Source organism: Poromitra crassiceps, assembly GCF_964638095.1.
Source record: "Poromitra crassiceps genome assembly, chromosome: 5".
In the NCBI taxonomy this organism is placed as follows: Eukaryota; Metazoa; Chordata; class Actinopteri; order Beryciformes; family Melamphaidae; genus Poromitra; species Poromitra crassiceps.
Genome location: NC_139642.1, coordinates 61513994 through 61533407, shown reverse-complemented (window position 1 = coordinate 61533407; position 19414 = coordinate 61513994). Strand labels below are relative to the sequence as shown.

Here is a 19414-nt window from a genome sequence, read left to right as displayed (position 1 = left end):
CAAACTTTTCAGACCAAGTACCACCATATAACCAAATTACCATTTCCTATTGAGGATATATTTTCATAAAATAAAATTCACTGATTTTACCACATAATAGCATCAGAAATGCTAAATAACACCTAGGGATGCACTGATTGTGAAGTTCTGTGTCCATATCGACGTTTAAAATAACAATTAGGCTGCTTGTTTATTGCCCTTGCCATTTGCTGATAGGCTGATGGCAGTCAGCAAGGCTCTTGAGTACCACCAGGTTCGTCCTCGCGGACCACCAGTGGTCCCAGGACCACAGTTTGGGAATCACTGGCCTAGGTCTCTAGTTTGTGGTTGTAAAGATTTATGAGGTTCTGATTATCCAATCACAATAGCTAATTTTATACATTGAGGTCAAGTCTCGCTACAATGAAATGGCTACTATGGGGACTAAGATCATCACACATGAATACAATTGGGCTAATTGAATTCAGAAGAGTCTCAACTTTCCAGTCATACCCAAATCATACAATTCCAAGACTGTTTATATTAGGGACCCTAGTATGTGGAAATATTTCAAATAGAATAGGTGAAAATAACACAACACATTTATATGTTTTTGGAAGAAAAATGCATGGGATTAGCATAAAGTGGGCATGTCTGTAAAGGGAGACTTGTGGGTACCCATAGAACCCTTTATCATTCAGATATATTGAGGTAAGAGGTCAAGGGTCCCCTTTGAATTTGGCAATGACGACTGTTTTTCGCTCACCAAAATGTAAGCTAAATTTGCCGTGGTATTTAGCCCCCTTCCAGACAAGCTAGCATGTGATGAGTGGTAGCAACGGATGCCTCAGTTCTTCTAGTTTCATTTGATATCAGTATTTTCACTCGAGCTTTAGAAACACGCTACAGCCTCTGAAAGACGGTCATATCAGACAGACAAAAGGGCACTTGGACATGAAGCAGCAAACGGGCAGGACAACACAAATATCAATAAATGATATTTATTATTACAATATTCTCATTTAAGGTCCATTCACACCTAGAGTGACAAGCACTTCCGGGCGCCACTGCAGCAGTTTAACTAGGATGAAATCAAGCTGAAAAGTTGTGCCAAACACACGTTAATATCTCAAACACTATACATCACATCGTTTTATTGAGTGAGGGCAGAAGTAGCAAAAGGGTCCCATGTATAGTATGTACATATGTGGTATGCATGTACTGTTAGTTGTCTGAACTGTTGCAGTTTTAAAATGTGTGAATTTAGTAAAAAGTACAGACTGCTGCTAGAGTGAGACACACTCAAGGCTGGCTCCATAGGGTCCCATTTTATTGGCTGAAAAAAAAAATCATAAAACTTAAACTGTGATTTCTCAAACAGTACAAAAGATAACTTATAGCTGAATTAAGGTGATAGTGCTAAAAGTGGTGACTCGTGTAAAGTTTAAATGGAGTCTCTTAAGTATGCTTAGCTTAAAGTGTGAAGGAGCAGTTAAGAGTTCAAAGAGGGGATGGTTTCACCATGAACTGCAGTTTGAAACGAACAGCAGTTGCACCCGGAAGTCTGAAGCAGTTTGTTTACCAACAACGGAGCGCAACGGAGATGCTGAACATCGGTGGCGAAATCAAGCAAGCTGAATAACTTACGTATAGACCTTATTCGCTAACCCCGGACAGCGCCATATTGTTGACATACCGTCCTGCAGCTGACAACTATAGTAACGGCTAGGGGTGTCACAATATATCGTCCCACGAAATTTCGCGATAGTAAAACGTCACGATATGTATCGTTCAGATGAAATCTCATATCGCAAAAAAAAAAAAAAAAAAAAAAATTTTTTTTTTTTTTTTTTTTTTAAAGAAGAAAGAAACGTCTTTGTTTGTTGAAGTTCAATGTGTGGAAAGTAGTTCAGTTGAACAAGTCTCTGAAGAGACACATGAGAAGTTATACAGGAGAGAAACCATTCAATTGAGTTTCTGGCAAAACTGTTTACTTGACAGGAAAAACTGAAGATGCATAAACAATAGATTAAGAAAAGTCTTGTTGTTTGAGTTTGAAGAAAAACTGAAGATGCATAATGAGAATTTATACTGCTGAGAAACCTTTTAGTTCAAAGTAAATCTAAGTGACGGTGTAACTCATTCTATTTCAAGATAAGCCTTATCTCCAATCTCATGTTTTTTCTAGTTGTTATTGTAATAACAATTTCCCACAACAGCATGTTTTGTATGCATTTCAAATAAAATACTACTTTTCCAGTCATATATTGTCATTATTCAAGTTTAAAAAAATATTGTTAAAATCGTATCGTATCGTATCGTTATCGTGAACCCAGTATCGTGATACGTATCGTATCGTGAACTGAGTGTATCGTGACACCCCTAGTAACGGCCTTATTGTAGTTTCTGTTCCATTACAAAATAGCGATAGTGATGACAGCAATAAAAACCCCAGAGTTGTTGTTTGTATGCTGCCGTTAATGCCTGTAATAATAAACAAAAGAAAAAACGAGGTGAACAGACTTTGCTGTGAGGAGCTGTCAGAAAGTTTCACCTGTCTCTCCTAACTATCCACACATCTCCTGTGCTGCTGACGTATCCTCAGTCTCGCTCCCTTCACGTCTGTGGACGGTAGAGATAGAAACAAACCACGGGGACTTTATTGCTGTCATTACTACAGCAGTGTGTAACGCAGATCACCATCCGAACACACACACATACAGGTAACGCTAACGGCGGCTAGCTTCCTATAAACTCTGCTCTTACATAGGCTGTCACTTAAAGCGGCTGCGCTATGTCAACAACATGGCGGCAGTGGGCGTGCCCGTACGTGAGTGACGTCAATCGAATAAGGTCTATAGAGACAATCTGCATTTTTTGCCAGCCCTCTCTTCTGTGATTATTATGTGCAGCAGTGTTGCCTTTGGTTTTTATTAGCCTACATCTTTGAATTCTTTATATTTCCTTAAGATTATGGTTTGTTCCTCCAGCGTGAAATATTCATTTTTATTTGCTCCCAAGCACGTTTGACCCTGCCGATTGCAGCTGAACGCTGCGTGGAGAAATATCACTAAATCACCTGTGTAAAAAGGTTACCATAAACGTCTCCAAAGCGCACTAAGATGCTCTGTGTGCAATGGAGCTGCTATTTTATAGGCTATTTTTTTATTAAATTATTTTATTGAGTATAAGCTGCTGTAGGCTTTGAGGCAGAAGCGGCAGCAGAAATCAAATGACTGATGTGAATAAAGCGATAACTTTAGACAGTCCTTCAGTAACAGACTCATATCAAACACAGACGATTCTGACGTACAGTAAAGCTCCGCTAATTAATACACTTTGATGTGCGCTTTCAATGAATGAGGAAATAGGCGTGTCTGATGCTGTAAAATCCGGAGCTGTCCATATTGCATTGTGATTGGCTAGTTTTTACAAACCACGCCTCTTTCGTGGGCACGAGCTCCTGTTCACGAGCATTTTCATGTGCATGAGCTCAGAGCTGGATAAGAAAATCCTAAATTGACAGACCCAGCTGATTCTCGCCGTCGTGGTACCGATTAGCTTGATTTCAATGATCTGGTTAAGCCAAACCCGAACCAGATCATGTGACAGATCCTGGATCTGTTTATCCTCCATTCGTGGTATGCCCCTCAGAACTTGAGTTAGCCATTACAAATAAACAACAAAAATAAACACACAAGCAACATAACAGGAGAAAATGCAGCGAGCTAGAGGAGTATACATCATGCAAGTGAAGACAAACAAGGTACAAGCAGGCAATTCATGCAAACAACAAACAGGCAAGCAAATGACAGACAGCCTTCAGATGTTTCTGTCGTAAAAAAAGAAAGAAAAAAGGTAAAAGACAGAAAATATTCGGTTAACGTGACCACCGCCGTCCATATCTCACGCCCAAGTCTTAGTACAAGGGCAAATCTTTGCTAGTTTCTAGCGCTCAAAATCTCCCTTTTTTCTTTTAATTACCACTGGGTCACTGAAACACGTCCGTTGATGAACTGACCCAGTGGTAAGTAAAAGAAAAAAAAAGAAGCTGATTTTGAGTGCTAGAAACTAGCAAAGATTTGCCCTTGCACTAAGACTTGGGAGTACATTAAGTAAGGCCTGACGACATGACAAATATTTTAAGACCAATATGAAGTTGAGACAATTTCATACCTTTTAAGGCCTTTTTATTGGTACATTTGGTGCATTTAAGACTTCTTAAGGAGCTGCAGCCGCCCTTTCTTTACCTGCACAACAAATGCAACCAAGGCGGCCAACAGGCCCAGCGTGGCCAGGCGGCCCAGCCTGGCCAGGTTGGGCCGTTTGAGGAGGAAGAAGCGGGCCCAGCCCAGCTTGCGGGCCGTGTGGGGCGGGTAGCGCATGCTGTTCACACCCTCCATGTTCAGCTTCTTGATCAGGCAGCTGCGCAGGTGGCTGAGGCGCTCGAAGCTGTGGCGGCCGTGGTAACAGCCTGTACCGCTGTTGCCTGAGCACGGAGGGGGGGACAGGCACAATACAAACACTGTTAAAACAACAACACTACTGTCAGTGTTGTAGTCAAGTAAGTCACTACTGTATATCTCGAGTCCAAGTCCAGTCTCAAGACAACAGTGTTTGAGTGCGAGTCTAAGTCAGAGTCAAGTTCCCATAGTCCGGGAGTTACTGTATGTGACTCTGCATTTAGGTAGAACACACGTGCATGCCTTTTGCACGAAATTGAATAATGTCACTGTATTAACATAACCATCAATATCTTCTGCCAAATTATTAGGGCCAATTAGAAGACTATGCGAAACATAATATATGCCAGGCAGCATTTGTTCGTGGTGGTGGTGTCACTACGGGTGGTGACATCATCGGATAGTTGCTCAGGGTTCTGAGTCAGTCAGTCAGTTTCAGACAAAACAAAAAAGTCTATCAATTAACAAGTCTCGTCTCCAACTTCCTAGTCCAAGTCCCAGTAATCAGTGCTCAAGTCCAAGTTGAGTCACGAGTCCGTAAAAAAATCAAAATCGATAAAATCAAAAGTCGAGTCAGACTTTGACTCGACTACAACACTGTCTCATGTTATAAAAGCATTGAGCTATATATATATATATATATATAAAAATAATAACATATATAATAACTTTAATATACCAATCATTGTCTTGTGCTGCCAGCCATCATAGCGCTCCACAGTGCCCCTCGGAAGCACACGGAAGAACAGAGAAGGCACAGTGGCCATCTTGGCATTTGCGAGAAAATAATATCACCGGCACAGAATTCAGATAAAAAGAAGAGGCACTTATTAGCACCTATGATTAGCACCATCGAGCTTTCAAACCCTGCAGTTGAGAAGCAATGAACCCTTCTGCGTTGGTAGGTGGCTTTGAAATTTTTCTGTGACACTTGTAAATATGTGCGTATCTCTGATTTGGACTGCTTGGGAGTTTCAGCGGCAGGAGAGTCTACCGGCAGGGAAGGAGATGATGACGTCATATACCCGAAAAAGAGTTCTGAAAGGGGCAAAAGGGAAACCCCAGATTTTCCTGCAAATACAGGGTGCAGAGGGGTTCACTCTCCACTACATCCCTGCTGTACACTCACCAACTCCTCCAAAGGGCAGGGTGTTGACGGTAAAGTGGACCAGGCAGTCATTAGCCAGCAGACCTCCACTGGACGTCTCGGCTATCACCCTTCTGATCAGCTAGTGGTGGGACAGGAAGTTAGTGTGATCAGCTAGTGGTGGGACAGGAAGTGTTCGTGTGACATGCAAGTACATTAGATAATGCGACATCGGTAATGCTACATAAAGGATGCCAACTGCCATAAAACACCACAGAAGAAGAAGCAGACCTTGTTGTCGGGGGAGAAGACGTAGATGACCAGAGGTTTCTCTCTGTCGTTGATGAACTGGATGGCCTCGTCCACACCGCTCACCGTGAGGATGGGCAGCACCGGCCCGAAGATCTCCTCCTGCATCACCACAGACTCTGCAGTCACATCCTGCAACACTGTGGGTGCTGGCAGGAGACAGGGAGAGGACGCTACATCACACAAAGTATTATGTGCCGACACTGTTCTGCGACGCGAGCCGAGCGTTAGCTCTCCTGGCAAGTAATGTCGGATTTGTGTTTTCCGTCACCCTCATCATGGACACAGACACACCTGTCATCTTTTAGCAACACGTTAAGATTGAAACGGCAAAGGATGTGGAGGAGAACAACTTTCCATCAAATAAAATCCCCACATTGTGTGTGCTGCTTTTACACATCAGCTTAACACGCCATGAAAGTGATTACTCCACAGCCATGTTTCTCAAATGGGGGTACACGTACCCCTAGGGGTACTTGAGAGAGGGGAAAATGGAAAAATGTAAGAATAAATCTTGAAAATATTATGGGTTTTGTAGACTATTTGCATAACTACCATTGCACTACCATTGAATAGGGAAAAATATTTTACTTTTACACATTGACAAACTTTATGAACCGGCTGATCTGTGAAGTGTTAAACCAAATTAAATCAAACACTTGACTGGCACAACTGTTAGTGATGAATAAAGCGATACTTGATAGAAAACAATAGTTATTTGCTGTTATGCTGTTTTGTTTCTAACTCATTTACATCAAAACTGAACTTACTGAACTGTTATGGCCAGTGTTCAAATAAATGCTGAGGAGGCACTAATTACAACTCTTTCACTCCATTTCTTACTGGTAATGTATTCTTCAAAAAGGTGGGTTATCATTCATTCCTTCATTCATTGCATCATATGCTATAGTTTTCTAAGCAGCATGTTGTAGTCGGGTAAAGGGGCTACAGATTCAGAAATCAGGGAAAGGGGGTACTGAAGCCAAAAACGTTGGCTGGTCTACAGGACATAAAGCTTGCACATTAGATGACTTCACCATACATACCTATATAGCATTAGATGACTTCACCATACATACCTATATAGCATTAGATGACTTCACCATACATACTTATATAGCATTAGATGACTTCACCATACATACATATATAGCATTAGATGACTTCACCATACATACCTATATAGCATTAGATGACTTCACCATACATACCTATATAGCATTAGATGACTTCACCATACATACATATATAGCATTAGATGACTTCACCATACATACCTATATAGCATTAGATGACTTCACCATACATACATATATAGCATTAGATGACTTCACCATACATACCTATATAGCATTAGATGACTTCACCATACATACTTATATAGCATTAGATGACTTCACCATACATACCTATATAGCATTAGATGACTTCACCATACATACCTATATAGCATTAGATGACTTCACCATACATACCTATATAGCATTAGATGACTTCACCATACATACCTATATAGCATTAGATGACTTCACCATACATACCTATATAGCATTAGATGACTTCACCATACATACCTATATAGCATTAGATGACTTCACCATACATACTTATATAGCATTAGATGACTTCACCATACATACCTATATAGCATTAGATGACTTCACCATACATACCTATATAGCATTAGATGACTTCACCATACATACATATATAGCATTAGATGACTTCACCATACATACCTATATAGCATTAGATGACTTCACCATACATACCTATATAGCATTAGATGACTTCACCATACATACCTATATAGCATTAGATGACTTCACCATACATACCTATATAGCATTAGATGACTTCACCATACATACCTATATAGCATTGGGATTCATCGCTCTCTCCACCAATGACCACCGTGCTCCCCTCCATGAGAGCCATGACCCTCTTAAAGTGTCGCTCGTTGATAATCCGCCCATAGTCCTCGAAGCTCTTTGGATTATCTGTGTAAAATTCCTACAATGTCGTGGAAAATAAGATATAGGATATTCAGATTACTTGTACTTAGGAGCAGAATCTCTTATTTCAAGACCAATCTGAGAACTTTTGACTTGAGTCCCCAAAGAGACATGTGGGCCATGGAGCGCCCCCTATGGGAGGATTTGTGTCATTGATTTCATATTTAATTGTACTGCACATGGGGCGGATGATAGTGGTGAGACTGTAACCGAGAATTAGAATAGTCGTCCTTAAACATTCTGTAACTAGCATTATTTCTAGCTGAGTAAATTATAGTGACATTGAATTACTCCTCGTTTGCCTGGAAACCCCTCAAATAAACCTTGGGATTCCTTGGACTCCACTGTGAGAGTCACCGATATAAAGACAGCCTGACGACGTGTTTCATTGCAAACTGACCTTGATGCTTTTGCTGATCTCCTCCACCACTGTGGCCTGGATGCAGGGTTCACACAGGATGTAGTCTGGAGCGATGCATGTCTGACCGCAGTTGACAAATTTGCCCCATGTGATACGCCTGCAGACAAACGAGTATGGGTCATCAAATCCAAACCATTTGAATTCATCACTTTGGACATGGAAACATGGCAAAAGCCTCGCATCTTAAACAACACATTGAGTGCCACAGCGCTTCAGTAAAATTGTCTGGAGCCTGTGCCAGATTCACTTCCATTCAGTTGAAAACAGCTATAGAATTTTTTCTATTATGGCTATATTAACGGGGCTGGACTTTAATGAAACATTGAACACTCCTGCTTCTTCCAAAGAAGAAATTTTGTTTCTAGACAGTTCCATTATGAAATGACAGCCTCTCAAAAAAGTGCACTTTCAAGGGTTTTCTGTCGTTTTTTTTTACTTTCCAAGATATAGTCCCTTTTATGAATACCTTTTGCACTCTAATTTCGAGCACATTCACTGACTCTGGCTGGTGTTTTCTGATGTGGTGGCGTGTGGTGTGGTTTCTGTGCAGCCTGTGTGCCACACACCCCTCTCCCCCCCCCCCCCCCCCCTCTCCACCTCTGAGCTGCGGGCTCCTCCCCACACGCACAGAGTTTGTTTTTTCGACTCCGTTTTTGCCCCGGACAGATCCCAGCGCCCATCAAGGAAATGATGCGCGCTGGCAAACGCGACTGAACGAAAAGGCTTGGCCGTTCGGCTTCGGATGCTGGCTTTCTAGGAAATCGTGTGGAGATAGATAGAAGCATAAGAGCTCAGTTGTGAGCGCGGATGCAGCCGAGCCCACTCTCCGCTGTAGACAGAGCAATATATACGGCTCTGGCAGAAAGCATGCATCGGTTTCCACGGCTTTCTCCGCTGTCTCCTGTACAAAGTAAAGGATCTGAGGTGGGTGGAGCAGCTCCTGTGACGATGTTTAAGGTGGCGCCGTGTGATCCCTTGAAGGGATTCATGCTCACTGGCTAGGTACGACCTTAAACAGCAGAATTATGGAATAATATGAATTATGATTTTAGGACGTCCACAGACGTCCTTGGCACTCCTCGTTACTTTTTTTTAGGACGTCCACAGACGTCCTTGGCACTCAATGTGTTAAGGCCCAGACGCAGTGAAAGTGCCTGATGCGTGTGTTTTGAAGTCCACCTGTTGTTTTAAATGGCCGAACATGCACCAAAAGCTTCATGAACTTGACTTGTTTCGATTTTGGTACTGTACGTCAAAATGAGGACGCAGCGACAAAAGCCGTTTTTTTTCCTGTACGCGTTTGGAGAATACTCCTCCTGGGTCACATGACTCTGAAATGTTGAAGCAAGACATCCCTGGGCCAGCTAAAAAAAATGAAATTATTTTGTGAATGCCAACAAAAATATCTTTAGTATTTTGTTTGGTAAAAATTTGTTATGAATTTTGGAAATGATTACATTAGATTCATCTTAAAGAAAAGACAAAATACTGAGTTGTTCTATTATGTTCTATAAACACTGATCTGCTGGTCATAAAACTTAACTTGCCTACATAAATCTAACAGCAGCAAATAATTAACATAGTTATGACTAATCACCCACCTGGAAGAGAAAATAAAAGATGAAATGATGGCTGGTCCCCAGTGCCTTTACCGTGTTCTACTGCCAACCAACTGACGAAAGCAGCAACACGCACCCCCCCCAGTTTGCCTCCTTCCTTATGTGATCTAACATTATAGGCTACTCAAACTGAGATGTATAGATAATTAAAGGGCTATCTGTAAAGCATACAAACCTGTGACTGCCTACATATAAATAATAAAAGTGACCTTTTCCCAAAATACTGGTTCTGTGGTGCATTTCAGATCTGATGCCTGCAATGCGCCATAGGAGCATCAATTGACGCGGGTCAAAATGAGGTGCGTGAATTATTGCTTTCAGCGCGTTTGGGCCTTTAGAGACCAGATCCCATTCACTTGCGGCTGTAGCTCAGGAGGTAGAGCGGGTCGTCCACTAATCGCTTTGGATAAAAGAGGTCGGTGGTTCGATTCCCGCCTCCTCCAGTCTGCATGTCGAAGTGTCCTTGGGCAAGACACTGAACCCCAAATTGCTCCCGTTGGTGTGCCAGCACCCTGCGTGGTAACCTGCCGCCATCGGTGTGTGAATGGGTGAGTGTACCTACTGACTGTAAAGCGCTTTGGATAAAAGCGCTATATAAATGCAGGACATTTACCATTTACTTCAATTGAATGGAGAACACTAACAATGCTAGAGCCTCCGGTATGTACAGTGTATGTACCTGTGCCTGTAGAGTGTTTCACAATAAAGGTATGTACCTGTGCCTGTAGAGGGTTTCACAATAAAGGTATGTACAGTGTATGTACCTGTAGAGGGTTTCACAATAAAGGTATGTACAGTGTATGTACCTGTGCCTGTAGAGTGTTTCACAATAAAACTCACCGGCAGGCTACCCTGAGGTCACAGTTCTTGTCGATGTAGCAGGGGCTCTTCCCTCCCAGCTCCAGGGTCACGGGGGTGAGGTGGCGAGCTGCTGCCTCCATCACCTTCCTGCCCACGGCGCTGCTGCCTGTGTAGAAGACGTGGTCGAACCTGTGCTTCAACAGCTCCTGGGTCTCCGACACCCCGCCTGTGACCACCGGGTACAGGTCCTACAGGGAGGGGAGGCGCCGTTATTAAAGCTCGAGTGCGTAACGTAAATGAACGTCCCGTTACATTCAAGCCAAATGACTTGAGTTCCCACAATGCTGATTCAAGGTCTCATTATGCTTTCCGCATCAGCGAGGAACGCGAGTGTCCGCGCGGAAAAGTGACGTCAAATCAGCAGACACGCCCCTCCGCAAGGCTCCGTGCGGACGGTTTTCGAGCGGCCGTGCGCACGCCGAAATTTGTAACTACGCGGACAAAGTGGAGTTTTCAAGACTCGCGCTCAATTCCGCCTGCAGAAACCCACACAGAGTATACAAGCTCCACACGTTTCCTCGTCGGATTCCGTGTCTCTCATTTCCGTGCGGCCGGCCAAAGCGTCAAGCATAATCCAGGCCTTAGCCTATCGGGGGCCAGATAGAGCTCTGCATTTCACAGTATAGCCTACCACACTTTTCAATCTGCAGTCTGTGGTGAAATTCCCATGCTGGCCTGGAGCACGTGCACCAGAGACCTCCGCCCAGCTGAGCTAAGTGCTCGTTAGTGCCCTTTTCTAACTGCCATGGGGACAAATAATTCAAATGGTGCGGCTCTGGTAGGACTTTCCAAATGTTATGAGGCCGAATGGATCAAATTCTGAAGTGAAACGAGTCATTTTGCGAGGACTGTGAGGTGTTCAAAACTATTTATCCACCGTTTTACAACCGCAACAGAGTAAGCTACCGCTAGCCTACGACAAATGCTGCATTCACGTCTTGCTCGGATTGTCATTCTTCCTCGGCGTGTTCATGAGCTTTTAAGTTGTAATGTGGAAACAACATGGAGGCTATGAAGAAGATGTGTTGGATTTTATTGCTCAGAGCATTTAAAAATCACGTCGATGGCTGTTTCCAGTTTTTGCGTGACAACGAAGAGGAAAGGAAACGGTCGGAAACGGAATTTTCCCGACACAACGTGTGCTCTCACTGCCAGAAGCACCAGAAGAGGGAGACAAAGGGTCTTCACTACAAAGGTTACACAGTACAGTTTTAAAAGTATGGATTCCACACAGAATGTACATGATAGTGAAGGAACAGTTTAGGGCAGACGCCTCACCTTGTCTAGATAGAGAGGGAGCACAGAACGTACATGATAGTGAAGGCACAGTTTAGGGCAGACGCCTCACCTTGTCTAGATAGAGAGGGAGCACAGAATGTACATCACGTATACTCAACTTGCTTTGCCTGGGGGCCACTTTTGCAAAATGACAGGTGGCAAGGGGCCAGTCAATAAACATTCATATTATTTTTTCTGTAGCAGATTGTAGGATTTTGGGGTGTCAGCCGGAGTTTAGTCTCACATTTTTTTGCATAGTTACACATGTACTGTAAGTGCCTGGGTGGCGAGCAGACCGCCATATTTGACAATTTAGCTGGAGCTCAGTCAAATTGTATTTAACCTTAGTTTTCATTGTGAATTAGGAAATTGTCGGGGGGGCCACTCTGCACCCTATCGCAGGCCGCATCTGGCCCCCGGGCCACAAGTTGAGTATCACTGATGTACATGATAGTGAAGGCACAGTTTAGGGCAGACGCCTCACCTTGTCTAGATAGAGGGGGAGCAGTTCCTCCATGGCCTTAGCAGAGTGAGGGCTGACCTCAGACGGCTTTATTATAGCTGCATTACCTGAAGATGAAAGACAAGAGACACAGATCACATCATGGACTGAGTCCACAGTGGCTTATTACTGCAGCACTTGGAGATCAGGGCCCGTATTTATCAAGCGTCTCAGAGTGCCATTTTAGTCCTAAGTGCTGAGAATTTGTGAAATTTAGTCCTACTCACACTTAAGAATAAAAGCTTTTTATCAACCTTCTTAAGACTAGGAAACACTCCTACTCCCCCAGCTATTTAGGAGTCCTCAGGAGGTGTCCTAAGTGGTTAGGAGTTGCCAGCAGGGCAATGTTGACCAGTGGTGTAGTCTACCTTTTTTCAGAGGGTATACTGACTCTGACATTTCCCACGGATATTGTCGCGTTTTTCTTTCATGGCTTGACAGAAAAAGTATGCCTTCACGCGCCTAGTTGGCTTGAAAATAGAACTCACGTAAAAATCGGCACAGCTCAGGCGAGGCGTGGGTACACGGAAGGTTCACGTTGAGGCGCCCTGTGTACACAGCCTCATTGACTAAAAAGGACGCCTATTTAAAAGCGTGGGTAAAGGCAAGGCTTGGGTGCTGTGTGTGAACGTAGGGTAACACACAGAGCGCACAGGGTGAATTTTATAAATGGAAATTGAAAATGATACATATCATAGCGCATTTCCCAGTGCAAATCCCATATGCAAATCTGAGTCATTTCGCAGTGTGTATACGGCGTATACCTGCGTATCACGTAGACGACACCACTGATGTTGACATCATGGCATTCAGGAGACAGAGACGTGCGCGAATCTTCTCCACTAAGCACAGCGTGTCATCCTCCATCCAATTCGGCTTTCTTTTGGATTCCATGTTTGCTCATCATACAGCCTATAGAACCTGGCTGTATAGGGTAGTCAATTGACAGCACACCAGTTTCGAGTCAGTTGTGGGATTAGGTAAATTGGGTGGATTAGGAAACATTTAGCCTATTCTTGAGTCATTTTCAATGTAGGCTATCTTGTATTATTTTGTTGATAATTTCTTCTGAAATTATTGGTGAATATATGCTACACTCCCATTGTGCATTTCACTGTTGAATCATCTCTATTTAGGATATTTCGTGCATAAGGGATTCCATTCAGCGATTGGCCATTCCTGTGTACTTGGAATTGCGTCATCAACATTTCCCTTTACGGCACACACACCTGTCGTAAATCAGCTCTGAGATTGACACTTAGGATTCAGTCCTACACCTCGCTGAAAGAGGGAGTGAGATGCATAATAACTGACTTTTAAGTGCAGCTTTTAGCTGGGAATTTTTTTGCTCATAAGTGTACTCTTAGCAGTGTTCTTAGGAGTAATTCTAGGAAGCTTGATAAATACGGGCCCAGATCTCACAATGTGGCGTCACATCGTCTTTGTTTGTTATCTGCCGGAATAAGAAACATGCCCCACTAAACAACAATATGGACCCATAAATGTGTGTTTAGGGTGGATTTTCTTCCTTAAAATAAGCATAGAAAGCATCGAAAATCACTTCAAATTTGTTTGTTTTTCTGACCCAAATCTGAGACTATTTTTATTAGTTAGATACGATTTTTGTCCAGAATTCCATGACTATCTATTGCAGGTAGAGTGTAATATGTAGTAATTTCCTTATTTTGCACTAACAAACAACACAGGTACACCAATATACTGGGATGTTACGGTAGGTACCAGCAGCAATAGCCCCAACCAGGGGCTGCAGGGTGACGGCCCAGGGGTAGTTCCAGGCCCCTATGATGAGCACCACTCCCAGGGGCTCCGGCTGGATGTACACCTGGTCCGTTATGGTGAGGAGGCTCTTCTCCACGGGCCGAGGAGCCGCCCACTCTGCCAGCTTCTCCACCGCCAGGTTGATCTCGTTCTCCAGACCCAGAGTCTCAAACAGCTCCGTCCCGTGTTCACTCTGAAACAAACCAGGTGTTGCAGCCAATGCCATTCTGTTTCAGGAGACTGGCTGAGACTGATGCTGTGCAGGTGCGGCAAGAGGGTAGTCAGTCTATCTCTTCCACAAACGAGACAGTCTATTCACCTTATGTTCAGACGCTGGGGTGGGCCAAATTCTTCCGGGTCGTGTTAACACTTCCGGCGGTCACGGCGCCAAATACGAAAGAATGTCAGAAGAAGAGAGTTGTTTTTGTAGTGGACAGTGCAGGGGGTAAAACAAAGTACGTAGCCTACTACTTTGAGCTCGGTACACAGCAAGTAAGCGAGTATCCACTGTTAGCCAGCTCAGATAACGTTATCGTTATCTGACGATATCGATATAGACGATATGTTTCTTGTAAAACATACCTGGACTCCAACAAAGAAAGCTTTAGATTGTTTTCTCTCCTCCGAGCGCTCGAGCCACTTACGTCTATAAGACCCGCAGACGTTAACGTAATTCCCTGGAATGCGAGACTTAACGAGCCAGTTACATGGCGTTGCATTCTTAGACATTGCCGTTTGCTTTTATTCGGTATGTTACATACAATTTGCTAAATTATTAGTTAATTCAGAGTTAGATGATATTGGCGCAGCCAGCCATTTATTTTATTTTTATTTTTTTGCCGGAAGTCGTCACACGACCGACCACACAACCGGGTCAAATGGGCGTGGCTACATAAGGTGAATACTTTAACCGGTTAAAACTTGGCTGGAGGAAGTTGTCATCTTTCCAAAGAAAAAAAACACTTCAGACCGGAGGAAGTTCGATGGTATTCGACCAATCACGACACATGTAAACAAAACAAAAAAGTGGACGTGCCCGCCTTCAGCGGATGTCCCGCCTTACTTCCGTTTTGAACAACTTTCTCTTCATGACGTACAGACGGGGAGGCGGAGCCAACGTGTCTGTTTTAGAGACTAGCATGAGGGTCATTTGTGCGACAAGGTAAAGAGACACAGAAGCAGTTTTAGTTTCGTTTTGTTCTGGCTTTCTGGCTTTTGGTTCTGGCTTTAGTTTTTTTCGCCTCTTCAATTTGAATACAGTGTGTCTGCATACTGGGTCCCTAAGCAGTCTTGGAATTACATAAATTGTGTATGACTGGAAAGCTGAGACTTGTGGATTAAATGAGCCCAATCGTATTCATGTGTGATTATGTTAGTCCCCATAATAGCCATTTCATTGTATTGAGACCATCTTGTATAAAATGGGAATAAATGGGGAAAAATAAAGAAAAAAGTGAATACATTTTGTCTTCCATCTTTCTGTAGTGTTGAGATAAAGACAGACTGTGAACAATGGTCTGAGAAAGTGAGCAGCAAAGGCTCAAAACGTTACGGTTATGCAGCGCAAACACTAAAATATTGACTTAACATAATGTTGTCTTGGGGTTTGTAATTTTCTCACAGAAATGACATCGGCAATGCAGCAGGATGTATGCTCAAGCAAACATCCTGTAAGTTAAATACTACAGATGGAGTGAAGACATGATGTCTCTTCAGATCATATTGTACTCCACTCCATACTTAATTGGTGTTACGATTATGACATCATTGACAACCGGTCTGTGACTTTTTTTCCCCATGTATCTACCGGTCCTTGGCACAAAAAAGGTTGGGAACCCCTGCTCTAAATGCCTTGATATTGCATGAAATCAAGAAGCAGTGGGGATGCTGTACAGTTGTGTGTCTTATGGCTGTAACCCACCTTGTGCAGGTCCTTTTTGACAGCATCTGCGATGTCCTTCCGTCTCTCGGAGACAAAGCGCAGGAGGCTCTTCAGCTGGTGGATTCTGTATTCCAGAGGTTTGGTCTTTCCCGTCTGGAAGGACTTCCTCGCCCGCTGCACCACCAACTGCTCTGCAGACATCTCGGCAACTGTGTTGAGGTTGGGGTCTGTGTATAAAACATACATACACACACATGTACACATACACATAATATACTAGTAGCAATAGGGTGGAGACTCTGGAAGCAAAGTTCAGTCAGAAAACTGAAATTTGGCTCATTTGAGATTGATCTGCCTGGTCTTGCTGCCCGCCGGCTTCAGCAGGTTTTCTGATGATGGTGTCAGAATGTCTATGACATCACATTAGTGGGTGTGACATCATCAGTCAGGCCCGATGTCACTTTCGTGACACAAAACGTGACCTCCCTGGCAGCTATTATACATATTTGATACATTTAATTACTTGTTTAAAACTTAGTGCAGACTAGCTACACGATACAGTCACCTTCATCTACAGCGGTGGTTCCCAAACAGTGGCCCGCGGCACACTGGCTCGAGGTGTGCCGCGGGACTTTGTGACAGGTCCAGGGCAGGAACTTAACGGCCAGCATGGCACCTGTGCCCTGCTGCTGTCAACAACCTCCAGGTGGCCTTAACACCAACAGCGTCAGATGGCAGGAGAGGCAGACTGCTTTTAGCTGGGCCCGCGACTAGCTGCTACATGTGCCAACACTTTTCACAGCAGCCATTTTGAGGTCTCAGGGTAGACACAGCTGTGACCAATAACATTAATGAGGGGCGGGCCCTGGCACTGGAACACCTAAACTGAATGGAACCAAATCATTGCCGGACCCAAGAGGGGCCGGCCTAGAAGAGTGTCAGGGGCGGGGCCTACTGACTCACATGTAATCACCAATCACCCGTAATCAACTAGTTGATGACATCCAGTCATTCACCTGTGTCAACCAAACTGCACAGCTGCAGAGTGGGAATATTTAGGCTTTAAGCAGAATGAGAGCTGAGAACAAGCTGCTATGTGGACATGGTTTAAAAACAGTGGCAATACAACTAAAGCTCATCTAAAACGTAACCGTCCCATCCAGGTTTCCCAACTGGCAGAAAAAGCAGTTGGAGATATTCACACAGAAGTGACAGTTTTTGGGGACAATCGGTGATTTAATACTAATTAGCCTATTTCACATCCCACCCAAATCATCCATTTTGTGTTTAAAATGTAGGAAGTAAAACAGGTGCAAGCAGAACACTAATGAGGGTTTCCAACTTCCAATCCATTTAGGTTATTATGGCTGGGCGATAATTTAATATTATTATTTATCGTCTTTCAGTGACTTCATATCGTGGTGAGATGAAGATATTTTAATATTGTGATCTGAATCGACGATGACAACCAAATTCTACTTAAAAAAAACTCCCATAAAATGAGGTATGGTAGGAATATTATTTGAATGTTTGCGTTTTGTTTGACATTACATCTAATCTAACATTACTATTCGTTTCAATGGGATGAACATGAATTAATTTGATTATTTAACGTGATTTTGCATACATGATCATATATCGTAATATATATCGATATCGAGAAAAATCCTTATGATTATCATGATATTGATTTCAACCATAATTGCCCAGCAACTAATTTAGGTGTTCCATTGCTGGGGCCCTCCTAATCAATGTCTTACTTGCACCTGTTTTACTTCCTGTCTTTTTAGACACAAAATGGGTGATTTGGGTGGGACGTGAAAGGGCTAATTGTGGAGATGGTCTGCAATATTGGTGATTGTGTTGAAAAAGAATAGCTCAAAGCATCTCATTACAAAATGAAGACATGAATGTGAACTGTTCCCATTTGTTTGGACTGTGAACTTATAGTTAAAAATTGTGAACTATGAACGTTCTTTGAGCTAGCTCTTATGTGACCTTGGACTGAGTGGCAGCAGTCTGGGTCCGGCTTAACTAGACTTGCTTAGTCTTGTTATGGTGTGTCTCTCTCTCTCTCTCTCTCTCTCTCTCTCTCTCTCTCTCTCTCTCTCTCTCTCTCTCTCTCTCTCTCTCTCTCTCTCTCTCTCTCTCTCTCTCTCTCTCTCTCTCTCTCTCTCTCTCTCTCTCTCTCTCTCTCTCTCTCTCTCTCTCTGCTATCGAAGTAGTACTAGCATACTTCGGTGGCACAACAACAGACTAGCCTGGGGCCAAAAGCTTTGGCATCTGGTCATCCAGTCAGTACATGTAAATGGCCGTAACGTTAGTGTGTTCTTCCAGGTATGGCATGCCATTCGTATGCCATAATAATAAACAACAAGCTAACGTTAGCTTTTAATGGCGTGAGTTTGTCCACTCACTCAGGAAGCTGTTATGTTAACGTTAGGAAGGTTAACATATATCAGCCCTTTATATATCTGTGATACAAACAGCGAGCTGAGCCGATCGAGGCACTCTGTGATCAAGAAAAACATTCAGAAAAGTCGTCTTAGCTTAGCCTGGTTGCTAACGGCAGGGATGCTGCAAAGCTCTGCAAACTGTATAGCTAACCTACTGACGTAAAGTATGCAAATTCATACGACCCGATGGTGTCATTTAAGTTGTTGTTTTTTACCTTATAGTAGTAGTCAGTCGACGGCTTTAATCGCTTTCAACCGTCTTGCGAACTTGTAACGATGTAATAACGTTACTTCACTATTCATTCATAACATTTAGCCACCCCCCGCCCCAAGGCGGAAGCAACAGGGTGATTGGTCTGTTGATGTGTCAATCTAGTAAAACACCAATCAGCTACAGAGCTCACATTCAGCTGTGTTGTCTTTCTCGCCGAGAAGAGCCTGGTGACGCGAGGTTAGCTGTGTTGTATACAGTAAGAGCCTGGTGACGCGAGGTTATGTATACAGTAAACAACAGTCGGCCTGGAATTTGTTAATTTGTTCAGATACGATATTCTACAGATCTCATCATTGTTGCCATAGCTATTGAAGCGGCCAGAACAAAGACATTCACTCTCTCTCCTTCCTTTGTTATTAATGAGTCAGGACACAGCCAGGAGAGAGAGAGAGAGAGAGAGAGAGAATCTCTACATGCAGATATATATATATATATATATATATATATATATATATATATATATATATATATATATATATATATATATAT

General features: G+C 43.1%; 1 protein-coding gene across 1 annotated transcript in view; it reads right to left on the bottom strand.

Annotated features, from left to right (window-relative positions):
• Positions 1 to 18978, bottom strand: part of LOC310776670 (uncharacterized protein) — a gene marked incomplete at its 3' end in the record, with an annotated part of 37079 nt that extends 18101 nt beyond the window's left edge. The window contains exons 1-10 of the mRNA XM_083636832.1: positions 18867 to 18978; positions 16235 to 16422; positions 14275 to 14506; positions 12517 to 12602; positions 10734 to 10942; positions 8254 to 8371; positions 7710 to 7851; positions 5821 to 5987; positions 5572 to 5671; positions 4230 to 4468 (exon numbers count right to left, since the gene is read on the bottom strand). Of these exons, the coding sequence (XP_083492958.1) occupies positions 4230 to 4468; positions 5572 to 5671; positions 5821 to 5987; positions 7710 to 7851; positions 8254 to 8371; positions 10734 to 10942; positions 12517 to 12602; positions 14275 to 14506; positions 16235 to 16396 (1455 nt within the window). The 5' untranslated portion in view covers positions 16397 to 16422; positions 18867 to 18978. The remainder of the gene's footprint in view (positions 1 to 4229; positions 4469 to 5571; positions 5672 to 5820; positions 5988 to 7709; positions 7852 to 8253; positions 8372 to 10733; positions 10943 to 12516; positions 12603 to 14274; positions 14507 to 16234; positions 16423 to 18866) is intronic.
• Positions 18979 to 19414: the final 436 nt, after the last annotated feature.